The sequence below is a fragment of the Chelonia mydas genome, chromosome 6 (genome assembly GCF_015237465.2).
Source record: "Chelonia mydas isolate rCheMyd1 chromosome 6, rCheMyd1.pri.v2, whole genome shotgun sequence".
In the NCBI taxonomy this organism is placed as follows: domain Eukaryota; kingdom Metazoa; phylum Chordata; order Testudines; family Cheloniidae; genus Chelonia; species Chelonia mydas.
In genome coordinates, this window is record NC_051246.2 from 21,645,728 (window position 1) to 21,668,204 (window position 22,477).

Consider the following 22,477-nt stretch of genomic DNA (forward strand, 5'->3'; position numbering starts at 1 on the left):
ACAATGGCCATCAGAGGGTTAAAGAGAGCCCACAGCAAATGCCAGGGATGGAGCGGGGATTCAAAAGGAGGCAACCTAACCAAGCTCAGGGCTGACCAGGAAGGAGAGCAGAGCTCTGCTTCGGATGTGAGAGAAGCCTAGTTGCCACTCAGAGACTGAGCTAGCTTACTGGCTGGACAAGCCTCCTGCTAGACAGGACAACCCGCCTCTGGGGAATCGGTGGAAACAAGGACTGTTTGAAGACAAGCCTTGAATAGAAGGGCAGGGTCCCACCAAAGGTTCATCAGACCACCTTGTTCTGAGCTGTGGTATTTTGTTCTTGGTTTTCTTTGAACCTTAACACGCTGAAAGGGGCTGGACTGAAGTGTGATTTGGCCACAGGGCTAAAGCATCGCTACCTTGGATGCCTGCGGCTGCATGAGTCATGCCCTGATGGGCCATGCAGGGATGCTGCTGAAGCAAATCCAGGCATACATGGAGTTAAAGTTATAAGTACCAGTTACTTAAGACAAAAAGTCTTTAGGGGAAAAATGTAGTTCTCTCAAAACACACATAGAAAGTCAAAGTTAAGGTCACACTTAAAAACTAGGAAGTCAGGAAACGCACAGCTAAAGTCATCCAACCCAACGGAACTCATTGTGTGCCCTGTCAAATTGCACTCATCATACTTTGCATATAAAGAGAGACATTACGATGCAAGACTTGCAGAATTTGCAGAATCCACTTGCAGAATTTCCCTGCCAAATCAAGGCTGGGATTAAAACACACTGAGCACCTGTTCTATGAAAATTGGGCCCCATTAAGATGTCTCAAGCTCAGCATCGAAATACTGAGGGACACAAAACCACTTTATTATCTTGGTCTCGGTCTTTTGACTTCTCAGTGGATCATATTTAATGTGGAAGTCCCTGAGAACATGGATGTCCTATGAGGAATAGTGTCGTACACTGTCCATAACCGAGTCACTTTACTGAAAGCAATCTCATTTTAAATTGCATCTTTAATCAGATCACCACTAATTCATCAATACCCGTCTGTTAGCCACATATCATGTCCCTGTGAAGGGATTTAATCAAGGAACTAAACGCAACAGGGGACAGTTCAAAATGTTTTAGACGAGATGGGTTTTAGATCGATGTGTTAGGCTAACGCAGGCTGTGTTGGGCCTCCAATGCACTTTTCTGGGAGCCTTACTTCCGATGCCTTTCAAAAGATATTTGCTGCAGCTCAGTTGGTCACTGATCCTTCTCTGGATGGCTGGTACTAGATTTAGAGGGCTACAGACTGGAGCCTTTCCAGAATGTGGCACTCTTCTTGATTGAAGATGAAATGATTTCTTACTAGGAACAGTCCCTTAGTAAAAGACTGGGATTTGCAACCATATGCTCCCCTTCCTGGAGTTTTCAAAGCACACACAACGGAGGATCAGGAGGTGAATACAGCACTTGAGAAGTGCCAGAACACAAGCACTGGAAGTACCTAAAGAACCACAAGCCACCTGTTTGACTCCTAAAAAAAGTTCCAGAGTTCCAGCATGTCTCCAGCACTGCTGAGTGAGGAAGCTTCCTCCAACCCAGTTTCCCCACGGTGAAGCTAGTGTAAAACACAGCAAAGCTACAGTCTGGATAGTGACACAAATAACCCAGTCACTATCCAGAACAGACTGGTTGGAAGGTTGTGTAGAAAAGTAATGCCGTCCTGCTGTTAGAACATTATTTGGGGAGGAAAGTGATACAACATGCAAGCCAAGTGGCCTAGAGGATGACCGGCACATGCTCTGTTAGTTCCAGTTTTTGAGAGGTACATAAAAACTGTGTCCCCCCCGCCCACCCCCGGGCATTTTTACTTACTTTTATTTTCCTCATTCTGTTAAATGTCTCTTTTTATCATCCCTTCATTTTTAAATTGATTCTTCAGACTATCCATGGCTCGAATTGCACTTAGAAGCCAATCAGGAGCCAGAGAAGTCTTTGGAGCACACGTGCACTGCAAGCACTGTCAGGGCAGCTTTCGATTTGCCTCCAAAGGTGCCCCACGGAGAGGGCATCACAGCAATTGAATGGGGAGGGCACAAAAGCAGGGATAACTTTAACAAGATCAGAGAGTAATATTGGTGATATTGCTCCGTTGCAAGAAACACTGATGAGGGGGAAAAGGAGCTTCTACGGATCCAGTCCTTAGCTGTTGGAGGTGCCATCATGAGGTTAAGACACAGAAGTAAGGCCCCAACTGCTTATACTATTCCTGTAACTGAAGAGCCAATGATACTGTTTGGAGGAGGAAGACTATTGAGCCAAATTTCAGCTGTGAAGCCCTGATAGTCTGGGCCTATTCAACTGTCCCCTGCCAGTTCAGTTGTTTAAATTATCCTTTATTTCCTGACCTGACTTGCCGGGTGATTTTTCGGGCACTGCCCAATGTGTACTCTAGCCCATCGCAGAAGAGGGTGATGGGATATAACCTGTACAGTCCTCAGGTGTCCTGTTCTGCTGGACGACGGCATTCTGTGAATGGCAGAGGCCAATGAGAACGGTCCATTCTCCACTCCAAAGAGGCCACTGCTGCCTGCTGCTGCTCTTTTGCAGGCAAGCCCTCGTCAGCTAGCACTTGAAAGAAGTTCTTTGAATGAACGATTAGTATCTTTCATAGCCAAGGAGGGCTGCCGTGGCCTACCCAAGCGTGTGACTCCACCCCCAGCTGCCCAGCCACATTCTGGGCTGGCCATAAAAGGGATCGTTAGTATTTCCAGGATTAAATAAGGTTATTGAATTAAATTTATATTTTAAAAAATGACACTACTTTGGGACTCATGAAAGGATGGAGCTATGACTTCCTCTCTTCAATCTTGTACTATTATCTGTAAAACCAAGTACCATTAAAAGCTTTTAGCCAATACATTTTCATTCTCTGGCTATTTTTGTACAGATGGTCTTGTCACTAAGACACAGCACAGGGAGTCAAAAGATCTGGGTTTGATTCCTGGTTCAGCACTTGACTCTCACTGTGCAAGCCTGAGCTTGTCACTTAACCTCTCTAGGCATTGGCTTCCCCATCTCGTAACAGCACTTGCATACATAAAGAGGGCTTAACTCACATATGTCCGTAAAATGCTTTGGCATTCTTTGCACATCTACAGCAATATCCATGCAACAGGATTAGATCTCTCACGGTATCATCGGTTTCATGCATTTGGCATTTTGTTTTATGTTGTGCGGTATCACTAAGAGATTTCTGAAACTGCTATGAAGATAGGCTGCTATTTACTGTACTGTAATGATTCCCTCCCCCACAGTCATTTTCCTTTTAAATCACTGCAGGAATAAGCTGTACAACTGCAATAAAACACGTGGTGCAGCTTATTGTTGGGATCTGTAGTGGCTAGCCACAGAAAGTTAAGGCCCAATATTTGGTATTCAGTGATTAAATGGAAGTAAATTTGTTTGGATGCCACATGCAAATACATAATATACCTGAGCAGGAAGACTGCTGCTGCAACACTATGATGATTTCAAGGCAGCTCTGTGGCAGAAAGATGCAGATTGATTTATGACAAATGATTAGAAGAGCTAAATATGGCTAAGTTTATCTGAGCAACACCAGCAGGAAGGGATATGATAATTATCTGCAAATATTTGAAAAGCATAATGAGGAGTAATGGACTGGTATGAAACGAAAAAGCAAACGTTTAGGATGAATATCAGGAAGCGTCCTGACAAAAAAGCAAACGTTTAGGATGAATACCAGGAAGCGTCCTGACAATGAGATGCATCATGGCACGCATCCAAAGTCCAAAAAGGTCAATGGGATGCTTTTTACATTGACTTCAGTGGGCTTTGGAGCAGGCCCGAAATTGGGAAATAGTCTCATAAGAAGTTGTAGGAATTGCAGTGTTTCGGACGCATACGACTAGATTGTTTCTCAAGGACATAACCCTTCAGGGACAGTGCACTGTTGTGTAAACCCAGAAGCAGCAGAGGGAGGGAACAGTGACTCTGGGAGTCATATTCCCCCTCCATACTCCCCCAGGGTAATAATTTGCTGGGCTATCCCTGCAGCAAATTACTACCTATCTCTAAGCCAACTAAGCTCTACTCTCTGGCATGTTGTGGGGGGTAGAGGAAACCCTCTACCCATTTCCCACCCACTTGCTCCTTTGCACCCAGAGCCAAGGTCCAGGTAGCCCATGCCATGGTATAAGAAAGGGGTCTCACCTCCCACACTTTTGTGCAGCCAGAGTCAAAAATCTAGCCCTTAAATTTCAACTGGAGAAAGCACTAGAATATGTACTGTATAGTCTACCTGGGCAATTGCCCCTGTGTGCTATATAGTGTTCCAGGGAGGAAATGGTCCCTGATAAGCAATGGAGACACAGCTGGAACACAAGCTGTGTAGAAGCCCGTTTGTTTGTGTCTGCAGCTGTAGAGAGTTTCATTTAATAAAGGCTGCCTGCTTAAGTAAGGCTGATTCCATACATCATGACAACAGTCTTCGATATAATCTAATGTCCTTCTGTGGAGCTCTTAGGTGTGAACACCATACAATCAACACTCCCAGTACTGAGGTTTATTTGTACTGCTAAAGGGGGCAGTGTCGCAAGGCATACCGTGGGTCATGATGCTTACATATTTTATTAAGCCTACATTTCTGCTCACATATGACAATTAAAACCTGTACTTTGTAAATCTGATCCTACTGGTAACCCCACTGTGCAAGGTGCTGTACTGCTGTAATGTTCTTCCTGTGGCTACAACTAATGGGCCACTCCGGTCAAGGCAAAGTCCACCATTCCACCATCTTGAGAATCAGCATTCCGCTCAAATCTTGGCATTGTTTGCAAAGCAGTTGAATCTACAGGCTGCTAGACACCATTTCAATTTGCTAAAATGAGATGTGGAAGTGATGCAAAGAATCTTGTGGTAACAAAAATACTAAATTAGTGTTGTCTGTTTTTACTGGAGATATAATTGCGTAATGCTGAATATTTCTTTTAAATGCCTTCTAAATCTTTTCCATTACAGATTAAAAAAAACCCCAAAACCCTTTGTCAGCATTTGTTTGTAAAGGATAAAGATGTGAGTAGAGTCCAGTAGCTATATTGGATTAGCTGACAGAGATTGGATTGATAACCCTCCTAGTTAAATGCAATAGCTAATACATTTGGAGCACAATTATATTATTTTGAAGCCTGATGAAAAGAAGCTATTTAAAACATCTGATTTATTTTTCGAAGCACCCACTAGACAAAATAATTAGTTCTTTCCCTCTGTAAATCTGATCCTCCAAGTGGGCTGAAGTCAATGTGACTCCTTGCACCAGCAGCTATACTCCTGGGTACCAGCTCAAGCTCACAGTTGGTATCCTGTCTGAAAAGCTCGGGGGTTACTGATCTACAGAGCACTGAAGATGCCTTGAACAATGGTTTTAATACAGTAAACTCCTTGGAGCATAATTTACTGGTAACTTGAGAGATGTAAATCTGTTAACAATATTGATTTAGAGACACATTCTCTCTGCTCTGTTTTATTTTAAATCTATTGAACCTAAAGAGGGACACTGGGTACCACAGCATCCAAATAGTGCTAAAGCTTCTAATTCAGAAGACTTGGATATAGGTCCACAAGAAGCTGTTATAACAACAGATTTTACTGCAGAGTTGTTTACGAGGGTGCCATTAAGGTCGAAAACCAGATATTTGGCTTCCACCCATCCCTTCCCTTTCTTATTCTTGCAGAATCCAATTATTTGTACTGTAAGAGCTTTAAAAAAAAGCATGAAGATGCTACAAAACTCCCTTAAAATAAAAGTCAACAGCTTGGCACTTGGAGACTTTGCAACAACTAATTAGCAAAATAGCGCAACTGAGGGAGTGGGGGAAAATTAAACATCATAACATGTAAACACAGGGCCAGGAAGGGGCAAATGGTGAAAATCATGAAGGATTCATTGCAAAGTTAAACAAAAACTCAAAGCAGAGGGAGAGACACATTAAAGACATCCAGGCAAGGGAGCAAACACAAATTTCCAAGAGCATTTGCAAATAGCTGGAGTCTTGATGAAGTAGAAAGACGTCTCCTCTCAGATAACCAGAGCTAGAGAAGGCTCTTGGCACCGGCAGTCATGAGACAGAGGAAGTCAGTATTACTGGAGCTCAGGGATCAGAGAGGGGCAGCTGAAAGACTCAAGGTCTAAGGGACAGGTGGGAGCAAAGTGAACAGCACAGATACAAAATTTGGGGAATACGCCCAAACCAATGCACTCATGACACGAAAGGCAGTTCAGCTTTATCTTGTCACCGTCAAATAGCCTTATTACTTTTTCGTGTAACCCAGCCCTAGGGAAGGTGTGAGACATGGAGTAGGAGGGTGGGTCTATGAGAGGATCCTCACCTTCGGTGAGCTGCAATATGAAAACTTTGGAGGACCACTCATCCATTGGGTGAGGCAGTGTTGCCGAGTGGCTAGGGCACTGGGCTGACCGCCTGGAGACTTGGGTTCTAATCTTGGTTCTGCCTGCTGTGTTGGAACTGAAATGAGTGCATGAGAAATAGTGCAGTTATATATAGCAGGGTACCCGCATGCCATGGGTGCAGGGTGAAATGTGAAGCTGAAGCACCTGTAAACACCCCAAGCTGGCTAAGTATCTTGTTACAGTTGCACGCCTTGAAAGATGTCAGTAGTTTTCAAGATTTTCAGCTAGTGTAAATCAGCATAGTTCCACTGAAGTCAAAGGCGCTATGGCAACTTACACCAGCTGAGGATCTGACCAATTCATTCAGAGAGCAATGTGCTTGGTAATGGTATGTTAATAATTTGGCCCAAATTATTTAAACAAGTGACGGTGTTTGAAAATTTCCTAATGATGCAGCTCTGTCCAGTAAAACAACCTCCACTATTCAGGATGCTTCGTAGTCTGATCTGAATTCTGATGTCCATAAAAAGTGCTTCTACAATTAAAACCAAGATATTTAAATGCGTTGAAGTTATTTCAGACAGGTTTTAATACTAATGCATAGCACTTATGCAGCACTTCAATATTTGACAGAAAACTGGAAGGCCCAGATTGCAAACCTGTCGCTCTCACTCGTAAGCAGTTGCTCACACAATCAGTACCACTGAAGTCAGTGGGACTATGCAGTCATGTAACTGCTCGTGGCTGGGAGTGAGGAGCTCATTATCTGGCCCTAAACAATTAATCCTTCTAATACTTCTCTAATGTACTTAAGCATCCCTATCCCCATTTTACATAGGGGGAAACTGAGGCACAGAGGCACAAAAACACTTGGCCAACAAGCTCACAAAGCAAGACAACAGCAAAAGCTGAGACTAGAATTCCAAGGTTCCAGCCAGGCTTCTCAGTTACTCACTAACTCCTTTTGCCAATAGCTGACTACAAGGCTAGTGCTGGGAGATCTGCTAGTTTGTCTGAGATTTGGATGTGCTGCATAACAGCCTCTCAAGATTTATGTTCAAATCAGAACCTATTGCTCCAAGATGATGTGCTGCTTTAACCTTATTTATAATGATCTCTTAGCAGCCTGCTTTGAGTTGTTCTATCCTCTGGACGTCTATAATAGGAGGTTTTTGCTATTCTGAAATTTAAGTCAGGTTATAGATATGCATTTTGCTTCTTTTGGCTGCCACGTTATGGAATTAGCTCCCTTACTCAGGTTGTGATGCAACAAGTGCCTAGTCCTTTCATGTTTTTAAAAAGGTGCAGTGACTCAAGACACTTTTTGAAATTACAGGAACAGATCCTCAGCAGGTGTAAACTGTCATAACTCGCTTGGAGCCATGGCGATTTACACCAGCTGCGGATCTCCTCTGCCATGTAATTGTTCTTAAAGCACATGCTGTATGTATTGTCATTTTATAATTGCGGCTGTGTGCATAATAACTCGCATTGCTTCCTCTTAGCAGGCCTACGATTGCATTAATATTTTAAATAAATAAGCATGGAACCACAATGACAGAATTTAATAAGGAAAAAGAACGCATGAACTAATAAGAGAGAGTGCCTAAATCCATCACACAAAGCCAGATACTCTAATCAGCAGTATGGAGAGATAGGCCAAGCAAACCCTTTGACAGGGTCAATAAAAATCATGATTTATAAAAAAAAAATTAAATCAAATCTTTTATTTACATTATGATTATTTTCAAAAATTAAATGAATTGTTCATTTAAATCAGACTTTTTATTTATATGTTGTTAGTTCTCTATTTTCTTACCATTTTATAGGCTTAAATTTCTGAAGTGTTTTGGGGTTTTTTTGTACTTGTTTCTTTAATTTGTTTCCCAACTGTTAGCAGAATTTCAGATTTTACATAGGGATTTTTTTTTCCTGCTAAGATGTCTCACACTGAAAATGCTCATGTATATTAGACAAATCCAGGTCCTCATTAACAGCGAGAATACCACAACACAAAACCGAGAAGCAAAGAGCCTGTACTATATTTGTAACCAACTCCTCTTTCCAATACACTAAAAGTTCCACAAGTCACAATACCTGAAATGTTTCAACCAAGCTATGCCCCTTCTTCAAGGTGTGAAATCTGTGGGACTTGTACTCCTAGCTGCTTTTGAAAATCCAACCTTCAGTGCCGAAATGTGAACTGAGAAACCCAGCGCTAGGTTCCTATTTTTGAAAACGTTGGCGCCTGTTTGTATCAAGACATTCACAATAGCTTTGTTAAAATGTATCAAAAGTCTAAATAACTTTTTTTGTTAACACTGTTGTTTGGAAGTGACAAAGATTTATGCCACTAATAAGATTTTAATAAAAATACAATGGTAGGCAAACATTTATGCACTTGTTTAACTTAATTTAAGCACGATTCCCTAGAAGCCTTCATTTTCGATCTTTTGCTCTTTACCTACAGTAGTTTTGTAAAATTCAAACATACCTACCAGTTAGCAGCATTGAAAGTAACCACCATGAACATTTAGTTCATTATAAATTGAAATACAAATTTGCTATCGCATAAATTAATGGCAGAGGGAGTTAGGCGCCTAACCGACTTTGGTGCTTTTGTAAACCCCACTAAGCACCTGTCTCCATCCTTAGGTACCTAAATACTTTTGAAAATCTGGTACTTAACCTCTCAGTTCCCATCTGTAAAATAGGGATACTAATTCCTCTCTCCCACCCTCTAGTCTTCTTTGTCTATTTAGAGTGTAAGCTCTATGAGTCAGACACTGTCTATTACTAGGTATATGTACAGAACCTAGTACCGGGGCCCTGATTTTAGATGGGTTCTCTAGGTGCTACTCTAATACAAATAATTAACATTAAAAGTGTACATATTTCTAGATACAAAATTAGCTCCCTTGCATATGTTTCTGTATATGGTAGGCCATTCATCCATCTAGCTAGCAATATATAGTGAAAAGACTCACAGCTATTGCTTGCATAAAACCAAATTAAGGTTCGCATGTTAAGATCAGCAAACATAACAATACACAATGTAGGAAGCAATATCAGGAAATCAATATTGGGAAAGGATATTAAAAGGACAATTTATGCTAGTGATTTATGGCTCTCAGGGAAGAGATCCACAAATTAGACCTAATTTTCAATAAACCAGCAGTAATTCATAACAAATATTCAACGCAACTAAAAAAGCCAAGCAATAAATTAAATCCTTCGGAACCTAAACTTTGATTGATGGAAAGATGCAGGCAAGTATCCATTACAGACAGTGGAAAGGAAAAGTTTGATCCTCTGATGGAGCCGGATGGGGGTCTGGACAGCATCAACTCATCTCACAGTGTATTCCCATGATTTCTCTTATTAGTACCTGTCCCTAATCCAACACCCACAGAAGTCAACTGAAAGACTCCAATTGACTATATAGGGCTTTAGATCAATCCCATTCAACTGCTGATTAAGGCCCCATTCCCTCAATCACTTAAGCAGATGCTTAATTTTAAGCACAATGGGACTATTCATATACTAACAGTGAGGCATGTGCTTGAGTGCTTTGCTGAATAGAAACAGACTTAAGTTAAAGGTGCATAACTTTAAACATGAGTGTTTTGCTTACCTGGGGACTTGATGCACATGAAATATGGGGCATGCCATCATTATAAACCCAAGAAAGCCACATCCATTTTCTGTTCCTTTCATTCTCCTAACTACACCTTCCACTAAAATGTATCTAGCTGCTGTCGGTGGTTCTCTTTCCCCTAAAAGGCCTCTAGTTCTTCCTCTATTGCTCGCTATGCCAGCTCCACATTTCAGTTAGCTAATTTGTAACGACACTCTACAGAGATCCTCCTCTTTCTTCCGTGATCTCTTTCTCGTTCCCTCGTTCCTATATCAGACTGATTTGCTCTTCATTCTTTCTTTTGCTTTCAAGATCTCAAACGCTTGTATGTATTATATTAAACCCCAGGTATATGCAATGAATGGACACATTATCGTCACATAAATGTCTGGAAATTCAAAGTAAAAGCTGCCAAAGCAACCATCTTCCCCTTTGCATATACCACATGCATTAAAATGGGGTCCTCTGAACATATGTTCCACCCAGCTCCAAATGAAGTCTATACATATCACATGAAGTCAAATTTATCAGATTCCTAGGATTTGCATTTACTGGTAACTCAAACAATAATCCTCACATAAACTTTTCCTTACAAGCCTGGCTGTTTCTAGTTTCCTGAAGGATCTCCATGTCATGGCCCCTAGTTCTGACCAGAGAGTCAGGACTACATCTTGGTGGAATTACCAAACTGCACCTGCCACAATGAATCAACAGAATGTACTCAGCAGCTTAATGCACCGTTCAAATGCCTTCCAAGAGGTTAATTCAACAGAAGACCACTGCATCCCTAAGCAAGGTCACAGATCCTGCCACCATCTTACAAGTCCTTTATTACTTGGTTCTATAGCATTCACACATCACCACAAGAAGCTCCATATACGTGCATCTAGGATAATACAAAAGGCGTAATGCCCTTGTATTACATTATTTGGTCACCAGCATGTAAAATTACATGGTGTTGTCTCATCATGTAACAAAAGAGCGTGCTGCAATGTATACTCATTAATCTTTAACAAGGGACCATAGTTAAAGTTGCTGTAACGGAACTATGAATGTGTATTAAATTCAGCCAGTGTAATATACACACCTAACAGCTCGTTCTAATGAAGTGCTGTCCACCATGAATCTTTGGGACGTTTATCAATGTCTGCCTGAATAATTAATGGGAGATTCTAAAGCTGTGAAACGCTGCTTACTTGTCAGATATGATTGTGGGAGGCAGCTGTTTGTGATCCCCAGCCAGGATACACTTTCTGGCCTTCAGCAGAGGTATCCAGCAGCTTGCTTCTAGTGCCTGAGCACATTCATCTATCACCACCAGATCAAAGTGGTTTTCAGGAAGTAACTTCAGTGGACCATCAGAGGAAGCACCTAATCAAAGGAGAAATCAAAAGAGAATTAACACATCTTGGTAGGAGAGAATAAGAGCACAAACAAACCTCTTAAAAAAAATCCCTTACAAATTAATTGCTGTTAAAGGCAGGTAACAAAGATGCTGGTTCTCTGCAGAAATTCACAATTTCAAATCTGCAGTCCACGTGGGGGAAAAAAAAAAGGGACTTGCTATTTGCCAGTTTCTGGCTACAGTTACAGTTTTTGCTTTGGCATTCACACCCATGCCCTCTTGAGCATCTTAAAAACAACAATAAAACCAGATAATTAAAACCACAGAACAACATGCTCCACTATCTCACCAAAGCAGAGCAAAAGCACTCACTTTTCTTCTGCCCTCTCCATCAAACAACCAAAGCTAGAAGGGAAATAGATTTGAGAGTCGCCTTTAATGATGTACTATGGGAAAGAATTTCTGACCTTAAACTGAACAGGCTTTGTCTAATCTACCTGTCTTCTCAAGAATATATTGTAGCATAGATAGGAAAACCAATTCTATCAACAATGCTGCACAAACACACCTTAGAACATTCGTGGTGTAACGGAGCAGATAAAATTATTTGGGGTAGGGACTGTCTTTTCATTAAGTGTGTAAAGTATCTAGCACAACGGGGCCCCAACCCTTAAAATCAGGGTCTCTAGACATAACCGCAATCGAAATATTAAATTAAATTTACACTTCTATTGCGCAGAGCTCTAGATTTGAGGCACTGAAAATGTTGGTGAAATAATTCATGAAAGTGGGTGAAAAGGGGGTGAGGAGGAGAGATAAAATGTAGGAACCTGTTGTATGTTTATTATTCAGAGCAATTTCATCAAGGGAAAGATTGGTTTCTAAAACATCTTGTACTAGGGCTGAGGAATGCAGCTCAGGTTAGGCATGATTTAGTTCTTCTTTTATAAACCACAGTCTGTGTACAGTTTTGGATCAGATTGGACACACCTGACACAAGCTACAGTTTGTCAGCCTAAGTGCAATCTCTTTTTATTAGGCAAAACTTTTTCAGAATATACTTACCCACTATAGTTACATGGGATGTATAATTTGCACCTGGCATGTGATATATTGCCAAGCTCCAAGCCCCCTCCAAAAAAGATATATGTAACGAAAGACTACAATTGTACGGGTAGAGAGGGCTATACCATTCTAGCTATACAGTATGACTCTAATGTATTGATCTCCACTTAACTAAAGGTCAGGTATGTCTCCCAGGGTTGCAGTAATTAAGCTCTCCTCCTGCTGAGCTTAGCAGCGGAGAGATGCAGAGAGGTCTGGCTTGTGTGAATAAATCCTGCTAACTGGATGGTTCTGAGTAAGCCAGCAGGCTTTCTATAACTGGGGAAACCAGAATTATCTGAACCTCCAGTTTTACCCATGCTGTGACTATCCCAGCTTTCTAAAATCAAGGCTGCATTGGGTCGTTGGTTTTTTTTTTTTTTTTAATGTAATTTATTGACTTGTTTTGTAAAGGACTTTTAACAAAGCCAAGTTATTTAGACTTCAAAACTAGCTAGCAAGCCAGCAGGGGTCCATGAGTTTGCAGGGAGAACCTCAGCTGAGATGGCAGAGTGAGAGTACCATTATTATTGAAAGATAGAGGTCAAGCCCCACTTCTTTCACACAGTTACAACTAGAACTGAGGGACTACTTCCCTACAAATAATTTATTTCAAGGATTTCTTAGGGCATTTTCCTATTCGTGAATTGTCCATGGCCATCCTGTGAAACTGTTCAATATATTTGTTATTTGAAATTATTCATACTTTTCTTCAAATAGTTATCGATCAAATAATTGCAGGTTGCATTTCTTGATGCCTTGGGCCCTGATCCAGCAAAGCACTTAAGTATGTGCTTAACTTTCATGTGAGTAGTCCCGTTGATGTCAATGGAACTGCTTATGTGCTTAAAAATAAGCATACACATAAGTGGTTGGCAGGATCAGTACCTATGTTACTTCCCTGAGTCACATGGTATCGTTTCTGTTCCCTAATTGGGTGACTAAACAAACACTGCATACATTGTGTCAAGTACAAATGAATATTCCATTCCGATTTCTCACTCTGTTGGTCAGTTACATAAAACATCCCATCAGGAATCAGAAACATGTGACCTATGGACCTGACTAGGACAGTGAAAAAATTTCAGACAACAAGTGTCACTCATTGAAAATAGAATTCATAGTTCATACTGTGTTGGCTGTTTAACCACCATGTGAAGTGCACATTTTACAAGCAAAAGCAGTCTGAAAGTCACTTTTGATGACTATTCAAGTTGAAAATTCACTTTTCAGGAGTATTCATATTACTGAAGTTGGAATGTTTGTGGAAAGTGAACACAAAAGGGTCACACATAGAAGTGAAAACAGATTTGTATTTAACAAAATAATTACGTGAGAATTTTCCCAGCCCTGCACCACTATTTGCTCAGCTCAGCTTTCAATACTGTCTCTCTCTGTTTCTGCCTCTGACCTATCACTGTTACCGAGCTCATTCCAGTCCATGCTAAGCCTGGCAGAGCAGGGCACCTTTGTCTTTTATAGCTCTGTCAAGTGCCCTGTGCGCTTACAATGCTATATAAACAGTACATTTTACAAGCAGTTGGTCCATAAAACGAGTTAGGCCACTTCACAAGGTTTTGGTTGTTTATAAACATTTTATTTTTTTTTTAAACGATAGAGGTACTCATGTTTGCAACTAGGTCATGAAACATCCGCAAATGTTACTTTTCACAGAATAGTTTATTACCTTTACATGGCAGCGTTAACTGCTTTGTTATATAAAGCTGTGATCACAATGGCCATACATTATTATTTATTCTATGTATTACTGTAGCACCGAGACCCCAAATGAGATCATGCCTCCACTGTGCTAGGCCCTGTACAAACAGGTAGTAAGGGACAGTCCCTGCCCCAAAGAGCTTATGTGCTAAATAAGAAACATAGTCGAAGTGTGTGTGTGTAGGAAGGTTCAGCGCTAGTTTGTTTTATCAACATTAAATAGAACACAAAGGAAGATAACACAAAGAAATTAGATCGGGATTCTCCACCTCTGGGTCACAATCCCAACAGGTGTTAGGGAATCGCAACCACCCTGTCATTCTTATATTGCTCAGTGGTAAGCAGGTAATGGACAGAAGGGAGGAGGGTCTCCATAGGGGAAAAGGCTGAGAACCAATGAAATAGATTAAAATTGAAAAGGCAGAGAAAAGGAGTTCTAAGACTCCTATCCATCCCGGGTACACATGGGCATTACAGACCATACAGTCCCACCACATGGAGTGATATTAAATTACATATAGTTTGGCTATCTAAGTCAGGGGTGGGCAAACTTTTTGGCCTGAGGGCCACATCGGGGAATAGAAATTGTATGGCGGGCCATGAATGCTCACAAAATTGGGATTGGGGTGTGGGAGGGGATGAGAGGTTTGGGGTGCAGGAGGGTGCTCCAGGCTGGGATCAAGGGGTTTGGAGAGTGGGAGGGGGATCAGGGCTAGGGCAGGGGGTTGGGGCGTGGGAAGAGGCTGAGGGGTGCAGGCTCCGAGTGGCGCTTACCTCAAGCAGCTCCCGGAAGCAGTGGCATGTCCCTTCTCCGGCTCCTACACAGAGGTGCTGCCAAGCGGCTCTGTATGCTGCCCCATCTGCAGGCACAACCCCTGCAGCTCCCATTGGAGTGCCAGAGGAGGCCATTGGAGTGCGTAGGAGCCGGAGCACGGCCACGCTGTGGCTTCCGGGAGCTGCATGGTGCGGCCCCTGACCCTGCTCCCCAGCGGGAGCTTGCAGGCTGGCTTAGGGCCGTAGTTTGCCCACCCCTGATCTAAGCGTATGGTGACTCTGCAATTAAAGGTATGGTTGCACTACATGTAGACATACAAGCGAGCTTTACTCTAGCTCAGTAATACTCAGAACTCAGTGGTTCCGGAGCCAAATTAGCAATCAACCTAAATTCCCTCTAAGCTGCGCAGCCGTGCAGCAGGCTAGCAAAGGCCATGCAGGCAGGGAGAGGTGCCCCTCTCCCAGCCTGGCCCAGCTGGAGCTGCGTGGCTGGGGAGAGGCTCCTCTCACCCCGGCCCCAAGCTGCTGCAGCAAGTCCTCTCTCCCTGCCGCAGCCCGCACCCCAAACCCCTCATCCATCACCCCATCCCAGAGCCCGCACCCCCAGGCAGAGCCTTCAACCCCCACACTCCAACCCTTTGCCCCAGCCCTGAGCCCCCTCCCACACCCTGAACTCCTCATCCCCAGCCCCACCCCAGAACCTTCATCTGCAGCTGCAGCCCTCACCCCCTGCACCCCAACCCTCTGCCCCAGCCCTGAGCCCATTCCCACACCCCTCATCCCCAGCCCCACCCCAGAACCCCCATCCCCAGCCAGAGCCCTCACTGCCCTGCACCCCAATCCTCTGCCCCAGCCCTGAGCTCCCTCCCACACTCCCAACCCCTCAGCCCCACCCCGCCACACATCACCTCCATATTGGTCCACACAGGAAAAATTAATTCTGCACATGGACGTAAAAAATTAGAGGGAACACTGCAATCAACATTACCCAAAAGAGCCAGAGTAGTGTGAATTCATTGTTTCATATACTATTTTTACACATATATATATATATTATTTTCACAACAAACGACTGACCAAATATTCAACAATTAGTTAATAACATAGTAAAAGCATCCTGATTGGTTAATAATTAAATCACACAGTGTTTTACTATCCTGCATCTCTTTGTAGTGCCTGAGCCTTGTGGCTTCTGGAGCCTCAGTCTGAGTATCACTGCTCTAGCTAGTGCAAATAACAATAGCAGTGAAGTCAGAGAGGTATGGGCTTCAGCATGGGTTGGTACAAGCCCACACGAGACCTTGGATACTTCCTCGGGTGGCTAGCCCATGCTTTACTGCTATTGGTACTTGCACCAGTTGGATTAAAGCTAGTTTGGGCATGTCTACACACAATCACACCTTTGACTGCAGTATAGATATACCCTAAGTAATTCTAATAGCAAAGTAGATGACCAGACAGAAGTATTTTGCGTATTGCTTTTACTATTACAGAATCACTCTTAGCTACTTGAGTCTCTGATGAAGCTCTGTTGAAACAACCTTATTTGTAATCATAGCTAATTTGACCTAACATTTCTAAAGGCAAAAGAGGAAACAGTATGTCTAACCTGTATTTGTTGCAAGAACAACATTAGCCCGGGTAAGGATTTCAGTCACAGCAGTTTCTTCTCGCTCCTTCAGCTCCTTTCTCAGTGCCTTAATCTCATTTCGGAAATGGCTTCTCTCTCCCTTGTCCTGGGTCTTTTTGGTTTTTGTCTGCACAATGGAAATCAAAACCAGATGAAAAAGACAGCCTATAGTCCAATGGACTGCTAGAGGAAATTTGTAGTAGCCCATTTAACAATGAAAGCAACAGAATCTCTGGTATAAGTGCAATTTACTGAATTTCATTCAACCACACTTCATTAAAAAAAAAAAAAATACAAGATTGCTCTATAGGCTTATGACTCCAACCCTAAAACCCTTATTCCCATGGTTATCATGTGACTACGGTTTGCAGGATACACTCTAGAATTTTAAAACATGATCCACAGCCTAATCTTGATCTGTCCTAAATAATCTTGGTTACTCATTTCTGCAGCCATTACTCCTTTCCCAGCACAAGGAGGCGGCAGGGGAGGAACCGAGAGACCATTAGAGTAACACTCTGTTCTCTGCTCTGCTCATGGGAAGCTGTAACTAGGAGTTTGCCCCTTACTCAGGACAGACTGGAAAGTTCCAATGTATCCTCCACACAGTAAGGCTAAATGAGTTGTTTGCACTCATCTAGCCCAATCAGCAGCTTTACACTTTTTAACAACTGCCTTTACACTTTTATAAATGATTTAGAATATATATATTTTTAATAGAGAGGGGTTTTTTTAGTTGCACCTATTTAAAAATTAAACCAGAGGTTTCTAAAACATCCATGGTTGATCTTTGGTGGTTGTGGTGCATTGGCAAAGCCACCTCCCATTGCAATTCATCTTGGAAGGGCACCAGCCTCTCACAGCAATGATGCGCTCCCAAACGGAAAACAACTTTGGAAGATTTTATCTCCTTGCTGGTCAAAACTTATTAGAAAGCTGGAAAGGCTACAAAAACTCCACTCACTCAAACTGCAGCAGTAAGCTGTTTGCTGTGGAAGAGAGTGGGTGAAAAGCAAACTTGGCTTTGATTATAGATACTATGCTGACTGGTGCCATAGATGGCTAAGACAGACAGACACCAATTACATCTCTTGCAAAACAGCAGGAAGCAGAGGGGAAATGGGAAAATATAAGGCCTCAGTAGATCGATGTTTACATTTTGCTCTGCAGAAGGATCCTGTGTGACTAAAACGGTTAGTAAAAGGAGTAAGTGGAGTAACTGTATCCTGAAATCTGCTGCTGCCATTAACACGTGTAGAGCAGATTGGATGCGAGCACAGAAAGCAGCCAGGGGAGCCAGCTGCAGTGTGACGGGGCCAAGGCAATGGAGTAAGTGTGGTAGACGGGCCCGGAGGAACGCTTTGGAGTACACAGCATACAGTAATAGAGTTCTGTTTGCTGCTCTTTGCTATTATCTTTGTCTTCATCTCCTGCACATAAAATCAGTGCAGCTATGCGTTGCCATCAAAAAGTTATTTATTGCCGAGGGACCAATAAGATCAGGGCCTCATTGTGCCAGGCATGGTACAAACGGAAGTACAGACAGTCCCCATCCCAACGAGCTTGCAGTCTAAAGAGACAAGGTAGACAAAGGGACAGAACACACCAACAGAGTGATGATTTGCAAATGGCATGTTAATTCCATGATTTTTTTTGGAGGGAATGGGGGTTTTATTGGAAGGGGATTAGCTAAATGGAGAGACAAATGTTGAAGGGGACAAGACAAGGGAGAGAAAAGTTAGGGGTGAAAGTAAAAGGATAAGAAGGGCAGGTGGAGTGAGGCTGAGGTGAAAAGACTGGGGGTGGGGGAGCAAGAAAGCATCTGGAATATCACCTACACAGCCTCAATACGGTATCCTGTACTTTCAACAAACATCCCTGTTAGGCCACTCTCAGTATTTTCCCTTCAGATTTCCTCCCAAGAGGCCAAGACTAGCCAGCTGTGACACATGGGGAGGGGCAAGGCATCTACCTCAGCTTCCATGTCAGCTCCAAAGTAGAGCAATTTGAACACTGTCCAATATCATGCTGCTCTTGACATGATGACTCAGTCTGGGGCAGGGGGGAAAGGAGAACATAAATCTGGAGCATCGTTCTTCAAAGAGAGAAACTCTGGGGAAATTAAAGTACGGATGGTTTCATTGCCATGGGATCCAATCAGTGGGCCTTAAAATATCTTCTTGCTAATTCTGCATTTTGAGAATTAAGCATACACCCAGGCCTGAGCCCCGGCACCTCTAGCAGTTCATAGCCCCAGCACTCTGGGCTTGCCACATCAGTTATGAAAGTAAAAAAATTGCTTGAGCCCCGGAACCTCTTTCATTACAAATAAAGCATCACATAAACCCCTTTAAAGTCCTCCCTTCAGCAGTCATTTTGGAACACAGTTCATCAACCACATCCATGCCCACAAGAGGAAGCAGAAAGGGAAACCCTGGTAGCCATTTCCCCCCTAGTTTCCATTCTGCTATAGGGAATCAGGAGAGTCAAGGGGCTTGTCCGTCAAAATTTCCCATTTCCTCAACGTACCCCCAAGGAAGCAAAGTTGAGGGGAAAAATTACCTGAAAATTGGAAAGGTATGAAATGACTTAAAACATAATCAAAATCTATGGCTTACAGATGTGAAAACAACCTAAGTCTCTGTTAAAGCAGATGCTAAGTAACTGCTGGAAACCCATTCATTTTACAGGACAGACCCCTGGCTGTGCATACCTATCCATCTATCCATGGAACAAAGTCCTTTCCTGCCCCAATGTCAACCTGCAGGAACCTGAATGAAAAAGCTGCCAGGAGACCTGTCTACCAAGTGAGATTCCTTTCTAGCTCTCAGCTGCTTCTACTGCAAATACACTCAAAAGCGGCAACAGAAATGCAAGATGATGAATAGCTTCAATTGAAAAACTTAAGTAAGCTGCTGCCGTAGGAATAGCTGCAGATGAAGGATTATGGATCCAGAAGCCACAGTCAATCTGCATCATCTATATAGTAGAAATGTGTTGCCTTGTCTCCAGCCTTGCAAAGAAAGTCTGAAGTCTTCTGCTTTAGAGCAAAACCTTCCAAAAGTCAAAAGTCAGCATTTTATTGGGGAGGGGGAGGAAGGAGAGCAGTGGTACAAAAAATGGCCTTGGAGGCTTTCACTGCAAGGTTGTACATTTTAGCTTCTACTGGAGATGTTAAAAGGAGTCATGATCTTAGGGAATGCAGAGAACACAGAGGAAGGGAAGGACTGATTAGTCCTGGGGGAACTAGATAACAGATTTTGGCAGATACGACACAATTTTTGTTGTGCTGGGATATGAGGATACCTCAAGTGTTTCACTGTGTGAGAAAGGAACATCTTCCAGCACACTGTGTTGAGATTGTAAAGCCATCCTGTGCCATGTCATCATTGGGGGGAAAACAGTAATCTGCACTGAAATGTTTTATGCCAACTAAAATAGTGCCGCATTCTAAATTAAGCTAAAAATAATTACATTAAAATCATAATGGGAGGATGTATCAGGGCAACCAGAACGATCATTCTGAAGTTATTTACTGATGTGACTGTGTCTCTGCCTTTTCAGTGTCAAAGGCAGCACTGGAGAAAGGTGCCAGACTGACTGTCTGGGAGGCTGCAGTGGCTAGCCACAGAGCAGAGGCAATACGGCACACTCTTCTCTGCCGCGCCATGCCGCGATGTCTCAATCATCACCCGGATGGACCAGCTCTAGCCATAAAGGCCCACTCCAGTCAATGGAGCAGCTCCCACTGACTCTGAATCAGGCTTTAACGTGAGTATTCAGTCTTCTCCACCTGCACTCAATCCCTGGCCTTTCTGCTGAGTCTGTCAACAAGGCTGATGACTGTGCCGATGTGGACACCTGTCCAATAGGAACTGTGCTGAAACCACCTAACCCTTCCAGCGAGACCACACTAACCAGCACTGAAGGCACTGCTGGCACTTCACAAAGATAAGCGGAACGGCAGCAACTGGCCACCAGTTTTAGCCTTGGATCGTATTTGAACCACCGACCTAGACGTGAACAACTAAATATTCCACTACCAACCCTCTGGACTATTCATACCGTTAATTATGTCTTCTCTCTTATCGGAAGTATCCAAATGATAAAATGACACGGAATAACTCAGTTCTGAGAGCGGGCTGTAGCTTTTAAAAGTGCATAACATGCAACTAAATAGACCACAGTTGTGACCTGCCAGGAGACAACCACAACCACTGACAATTGGCAGAAGGGAGGGTTTGCTAGCCATTTTATTGCTTTGATGTGTTTCACTTATTAGCAGGATAAAAATCTCATCAACACAAGGACACTCAATACCCACATGGACTTGGTCCATGATCCAATACCATTATAGCATGCTGCCACACAAGAATCCCATTCACTCACTCCTTGGACCAAAAGGGCTTAGCAGTGGCATGCTGAGACTAGGAAAGTATGCTGCGCAGGTCCTCTGTGGTCAGTATGGTGATTTGTGTCGATGAGCCATAGCTGGAGCCTCAACTAGCCCTACACAGCCAGGAGCAAGGAGGACATTGTGCCACCGAGTGGGAATCTGGCAAAAGTGGGGAAATCCTGAAAGGTCCCCTGCCCACCAAAAAGTAATAAGAATATTTCTCTCTTATACAGAGCTTAGATCTCACACCTCTTTGCCCGGGATGAGGAATGGGTGTCCTTAGCCCCACTTTCCAAACGTGGAAACACACTCAGGAAAGGGGAAATGACATTCCCAGTGTCGCACAGCACAGTCAACGATAGAACCCAGGGCTCTCAGACCACTGCCCTGTCCCCTGGACCCCACTGTCTCCTTATTCCCACAGGAGAGAAGAAATCAGGCTCTAATTATGAATATATTCTCGCATGAGAAATCTAAGGAACACTGTGAAAACAGCTCATGTCAGGGTCTCAGTGTTTGAAAGACTGAAATGGATTCATTATACTAAGTGTTCTTTTGGCATACAAAGCACAGCAGTCATGAGGAACAGCCTTATGGAAAGGGCAGCTAAAGATTTTTTCTTTTAGACCTGTAGTAAACAGATTGCACAGACAGTTTTCCACAGTGCGTTCCTTTTAACCCTTCACTGCCTCAGAATGATCTACAACTGCTGAGCAAAGGGAAACCTCCAGCCTCTCTGAATCCTGTACACTCCTCCACTTGAATGTCCCTCATCATAGATCCAAAGTCATCACCAGGTCTCACTTTTATGGATGTAGGATACTTACATCTGAAATGCAGGATTAGAAGCAAGACAAAAACCAAGGACAGGGTGAGCCCATTACTCAGTGAGGGGGGGAAAACAATAATGGAAAATGTGGAAATGCCAGAAGTGTTAAATGACTTTTTTTGTTTTGGTCTTCACCAAAAAGGTTAGTAGCGATTGGACATCAAACATAGTGAATGCCAGTGAAAATGAGGTAAGATCAGAGGCTAAAATAGGGAAAGAACAAGTTCAAAATTACTTAAACAAGTTAGATGTCTTCAAGTCACCAGGGCCTGATGAAATATATCCCAGAATACTCAAGGAGCTGACTGAGGAGATATCTGAATCATTAGCAATTATCTTCAAAAAGTCATGGAAGATAGGAGAGATTCCAAAGGACTGGAAAAGGGCAAATATAGTGCCCATCTATAAAAAGGGAAATAAGGACAATCCAGGGAATTACAGACCAGTCAACTTAATTTCAGTACCGGGAAAGATAATGGAGCAAATAATTAAGCGATCAATTTGCAAACACCTAGAAGATAATAAGGTGATAAGTAACAGTCAGAATGGATTTGTCAAGAACAAATCATGTCAAAACAACCTAACAGCTTTCTTTGACAGGGTAACAAGCCTTGTAGATGAGGGGACGCAGTAGA

General features: G+C 42.8%; 1 protein-coding gene across 3 annotated transcripts in view; it reads right to left on the reverse strand.

Annotated features, from left to right (window-relative positions):
- Positions 1 to 22,477, reverse strand: part of IGHMBP2 (immunoglobulin mu DNA binding protein 2) — a 77,899-nt gene that overhangs the window by 26,420 nt on the left and 29,002 nt on the right. For all 3 annotated transcript variants that reach the window (XR_005225411.2, XM_043547912.1, XM_037899512.2), the window contains 2 exons: positions 16,597 to 16,744; positions 11,242 to 11,416 (listed from right to left, as the gene is read on the reverse strand). Coding sequence is in view for 2 of the 3 variants with exons in the window: in XM_043547912.1 (XP_043403847.1) it covers positions 11,242 to 11,416; positions 16,597 to 16,744 (323 nt within the window). In the remaining variant the exon portion in view is untranslated. The remainder of the gene's footprint in view (positions 1 to 11,241; positions 11,417 to 16,596; positions 16,745 to 22,477) is intronic.